The sequence below is a fragment of the Hemibagrus wyckioides genome, linkage group LG29 (assembly GCF_019097595.1).
Source record: "Hemibagrus wyckioides isolate EC202008001 linkage group LG29, SWU_Hwy_1.0, whole genome shotgun sequence".
Lineage (NCBI taxonomy): Eukaryota > Metazoa > Chordata > Actinopteri > Siluriformes > Bagridae > Hemibagrus > Hemibagrus wyckioides.
This window is the reverse complement of record NC_080738.1, coordinates 1,389,793-1,394,836: the sequence shown is the minus strand read 5'-3', so window position 1 is coordinate 1,394,836 and position 5,044 is coordinate 1,389,793. Positions and strand designations below refer to the sequence as shown.

At 42.5% G+C, this 5,044-nt stretch overlaps 1 protein-coding gene across 3 annotated transcripts in view; it reads left to right on the top strand.

Moving 5' to 3' along the window:
- The window catches only part of clta (clathrin, light chain A), a 27,106-nt gene extending 23,082 nt beyond the window's left edge, over positions 1 to 4,024 (top strand). The window contains exons 5-7 of one of the 3 annotated variants that reach the window (XM_058385216.1): positions 658 to 711; positions 2,264 to 2,299; positions 3,289 to 4,024. In XM_058385216.1, coding sequence (XP_058241199.1) covers positions 658 to 711; positions 2,264 to 2,299; positions 3,289 to 3,460 — 262 coding nt within the window. In that variant the 3' untranslated portion in view covers positions 3,461 to 4,024. The remainder of the gene's footprint in view (positions 1 to 657; positions 712 to 2,263; positions 2,300 to 3,288) is intronic. The other 2 variants (XM_058385217.1, XM_058385218.1) reach the window with 2 other exon arrangements.
- The last annotated feature ends 1,020 nt before the right edge of the window (positions 4,025 to 5,044 follow it).

Here is a 5,044-nt window from a genome sequence, read left to right as displayed (position 1 = left end):
TGTGTGTGTGTTTGTGTGTGTGTGTGTGTGCATGTTTGTGTGTGTGTGTGAGTGAGTCCAAGTTCATTCTCCTTTGTTGTAAAGATAAAACACTTTACAAATATATGTCTAATATTAAATGAAATGACATGTTTGGTTATTAATTTTGTGTGTGTGTGTCTGTGTATGTGTGTGTGTGTTAAAGGCATGTGCTGATAATCAGTTATGTGATATATCCCTAAATGTTCCTTTACTGTTTGATTCAGTGAATCATTTAAGTCATGATCAACAGTGTTTGAATCTTTTGCTCATGACTGAGATTCGGTTTTCTCTCCTCAGTAAGTCAGCGTATGAATCACTGACTCTTTTCGATCTGATTCACGATTCGTGTGTTGTTCAGTGAATCAGTTTAAATGACTCCTAAGTTCAAACTCTTCAAAATGTGGAAGTGAGTGAATCAGTGAATGAATCATTTAACTGAACCAACAGAAATGACTCCCTAAGTGTGATGATTTTGGCACATGGTTTTCAGAATTATACCTAATGTCTGATCTTAAGATATGGAGTGTGTGTGTGTGTGTGTGTCTGTCTGAGTGTGTGTTCTCCTTTCACTGCTCTCTCTTTCTCTCTGTGTGCTCTCTCCTGATTGGCTGCCTCTCCTTTGGCGGATTTTTCCAGGGTTTTGGACGAGGATTTCTACAAACAGCCCTTCGCTCACCTGATTGGTTATGTGTATGTTTGCTCAACTAACATCCTTTCTTTTCTTCCTCACACTCGTCCATCTTCTTTAACACTCGGCTTCTCCGTCCTCCACTCTGGGTTCAGCTCAAACACACTGTCGCATGACTTTCACTTCTGTTCCGTTTCTTTTTGTTTGTTTGTTTTTTTTGTAAAGTGTGTGAGGAATCGGTGTCGTGTCGTGTTGTGTGTGTGTGTGTGTGTTCATGTCATTCGTGTGTGTGTTTTTCTTTGGTTCAGTCGTGCAGCTTTGTCATGTGCTTTTATCATTTTTCCATCCATCTTTAATTTGATCTGGAGTAGATGTTGGAGTCTCGGTGTTACAGGGGTCGTTGTGATGTAATCGTGTGTTAGAGTGTTAGCAGAAGCCCAGGATTAGCACTAGTTCAGACTTGTTTTCAGCGCCTGTGTGTCCGGCAATCCTCAAAAATTTATTATTCACATTTTCAAATTCCTTTAATCGGCTTTGCCAGGACACGATGGTGCTGCAAATCCAGGTGGATGGTTAGCGTCACTGTAGCTTTGGTGTAGCTAGTTGTGTGTGTGTGTGTGTGTGTGTGTGTGTGGTTTAGAGGGTCAGTGATATGCAGGCTTTAGCTTTAGCTTAGCGGTGCAGCCCTCATGTTCATCCACACGTCTGACAATCATCGAAAGCACAATGATACAGAATATATAGACCGGGTACTGTGTAGCTAGGACGACGTTTTACTGGTTACCACGGTGACTAGCCACACCCTGACAGCAGGATTGATAGCTAAGATGTGTTTAGTGCTAATAATCAGTGTTCACAATAATCCTGCAGCCTGATTTTCAAATTATTGTGAGCCGAGAGTACTTAATAAATAAAGAAAGAAAGAAAGAATCCCTCTGTCCCCTTTTTACCATAAGTGCAGTCCATCAGCTGTGCTTCTTTAATTTTTACACTGAAGCTACCATGCTAATGTTGCTAATGCTGCTAATGCGAGTGTATCTGAAGGAAAATTAACCATGGACTTCATCAGGATTCATCACAAATCTCCCGTCCAGTCAGAGTCCAGGAGGCGGGATTCGTCTGCAGCGTGGCTGAGAAAAGAACTCCATCTCTAATCTTTACACTGCAACTCTGCTTAATTTGGGTAGCCCCACCCCCTTCCAGCTTGTTTCTTTGTTTTGAAGATGGAGTTGAATCTGAAAGTTACTGAACGGTGTGATTTAAAGGACGTGGGCGTGGTCTCACAGGAAGCGGTTAGCTATGTTAGCCTGGTGCTGACCCTCGGGCAGCTGCTGGACTGCATTGAGGAGAGTTTAAGGGGAAGGTTCTGCTGTCAGAGCGCTGATGATGAAGGCTGCAGGCTAAGCGCACTGGGAGTGATGGTGAAACCCGACTGTGTGTCTCTCTTCCTCTCTCTCTCTCTCTCTCTTCCTCTCTCTCTCTCTCTCTCTCTCTCTCTCTGCATGCCTGCTTCCATCACCTGCATCGACCTCCTTTTCTTTTCATTTCCTAGATTTATATCTGACTTGTGCTCTGTTTCTTCCTTGTGTTTCTTTTCTCTATGCACCTTTTAAGCACTCATATTAACCATCCTTGCTACCGCCTAGACCAGTTAAGTAAAAAAACAGAACAGAAAAATGATGATGATGATGATGATGATGATGATTTAAAAAAAAAAGTGAAGTAGAAGATGATTAAAGGGGGAGAGTGAAGACATTGCTAATGGCTAATTTTCTGTCACTGCTAATGCTATGATACTGGATGTGTGTGTGTGTGTGTGTGAGATTTGGTCAGTGAACATGAACATGCAGGCTCTCATCCTCATTTTGCTCTGTGTGTGAGAAACTAGCATCATTTCTCTATTATTATTATTATTATTATTATCATTATTATTATTATTACAGACACTAAGCTCTTGGGGGCGTGTCCTAACTGATCCCCCTGACACCCACTGACTCGCACTCTGTCATCAGCACAGTGTCCACATTTAACCAGTTAACTCACTAAACTAAGATCAGACTCCTGTCCTGCTCTGACTGGATGGGACAGCGAGGTGGGTGTGTCCTAAACGCTATTGGCTGATGGCATGCATGTCCATCTTTTAATTTAAATGGAGGACGAGTCGGTCCATCTGTACAGAGCTGTACGCAAACACCGCCACTCATTTAGTGATTATTATTATTTTTAATATCAAATATTTGTTATTTATTATTATTATTATTTTTTTTTGTTATTATTTATTTGTATTTTTTATTTTTTATTATTATTATTAGTAGTAGTAATATTAAATATTTTTAAATATTTTTATTATTGGTATAATTATTTGTACTTTTTAATTATTTATTATTATTATTATAAGTGGAGTAGAATAAATTCCACTTGTTAAATGTAAATATTTCTGAAAAAGGTCAACAGAGGATCTGTAGGAATTCATGTCAAGGTGTGTGTGTGTGTGTGTGTGTGTGTGTGTGTGTGTGTGTGTGTGTGTGTGTGTGCGCGCACTGGGGGAGGGTGGGAGTCTGAACTGTGTTTAGGTGTGTTTAAACATGGGTATGTATATGTGTATAATGGAGTGTGTGTGTGTGTGTGTGTGTTGGCAGGGCGGCGGAGGAGGTGATTCGCTCGGAGGCGGATGACAGCAGTCCGGGGACGGAGTGGGAGCGAGTGGCGCGACTCTGCGACTTTAACCCCAAATCCAGCAAACAGGCCAAAGACGTGTCCCGCATGCGCTCGGTCCTCATCTCACTCAAACAGACCCCGCTCGTCCGCTAGAACACACACACACACACTCCCTCATACACACACTCGGCTACCAACAAGCCGCAAATACTGCAGCTCCCAGCATCCCTGTGGGCCGCATCACTTCCTGTCTGCGCTCACACACTTTAAATAGAAATCTATACATTTATCATGACACAACATATTTACACACTATTAACTAAACACCTCCCAGCAGCCCCTGGGGCAGATCTCTTCCTCTCAGAGTAAACACACACACACACACACACACACATACATTCCATGTATAATTATATCCACATGTAATAATGTAATAATCATTATCTTTATTGTTTGTTGATTTTATGGACCAAACTCCAGCCCTGTGTGTGTGTGTGTGTGTGTGTGTGTGTGTGTGTGGATTATCTAATCTATGCAGGAATGAAGTATAAACATTGTGTGTTTTTGGTGTTTGGTGTGTTTTGTGTGTGTGTGTGTGTGTGTGTGTGTGTTAAAAAGTCTGGACCAGTGTACACTTCACAGTTAGTTGATCAGAACTGCACCTTGGTTCTTGTTGTTTTCGTTGCTGAATCTGATTAAACGTGGATGAAACCTGGACATTCTGTCTGTGTTTTTCCTGTCTCTTATTAAACAGCATGAGCGTTACAATCAGAGACTTGCCTCAGATAATTAACAAGCTGATGAGAGTGGAGGTGGAGTTGGTGGGTGGTGGTGGGGTTGGTGCAGGTGGTGTTTGAGATGGTGGGGTTGGTGGAGATGGTGGAGGTGGTGGGGTTGTGGGTGGTGGTGATTATGGTGTTGGAGATGGTGGGTTTGTTGCTGGCGTCGGAGATGTTGGGGTTGGTGGCGGTGGTGGGGTTGGGGGTGGGGTCATTGGTGGTGGTCAGGTTGGTGCTGGTGGTGGAGGTGGTGAGGTTGATACTGGGGGTGAGGTTTGTTGTTGGTGGTGGTTTTAATGTAGAGCTGAATTGAGGGCCAAATCCCACTGCACCACTAATCCACATTAAGGGGAACGGCATTATGGATAAAACAAACAAATCAACATGACCATGAAGGAGTTTTCATCTTAAATACTAAACTTTTTTAAAAGATTAAAGAAACTCTTTAGTGATTCTCTTTTCTTTAATCAAACTCCACTGTAACGTCAGGAGCCAGATCTTCTCTCAGAATCCCAGCAGCTCCACACAGCACCATGAAGAGGATTAATGTGGTCCAGAGTTTTCCTTTAATGCTTCCACTTTACAGATAAAACTCTCCCTCACGTGATCCTCAGTGTCTGAATGAAACCGAGTGTGATGAGAGCAGCAGGTCAGACCAGGTGAGGAAGTCTGAGGTGAATCTTACTGATGATCTTAAACAAGTTGTTGTGTGAAGTGTCCACTAGGTGGCGGTCAAACACCACAACAACGTGCATTGTCACAGAGAAATGAAATCAATACTAATAATCAGACAGACATGTCCCACTTTAATCCTCTGGGTCACTTCCCTGTTTCTTGCTCGTATGGTTAAATGTGACATGTCCAGTGGTCCTTTTACAATATCAACCAAACTTACAGCACAAGTTCAGGAGAGGAGCAGCAGCTCAGTGTCTCACATCATGAAAGTGCACCCAGGAGT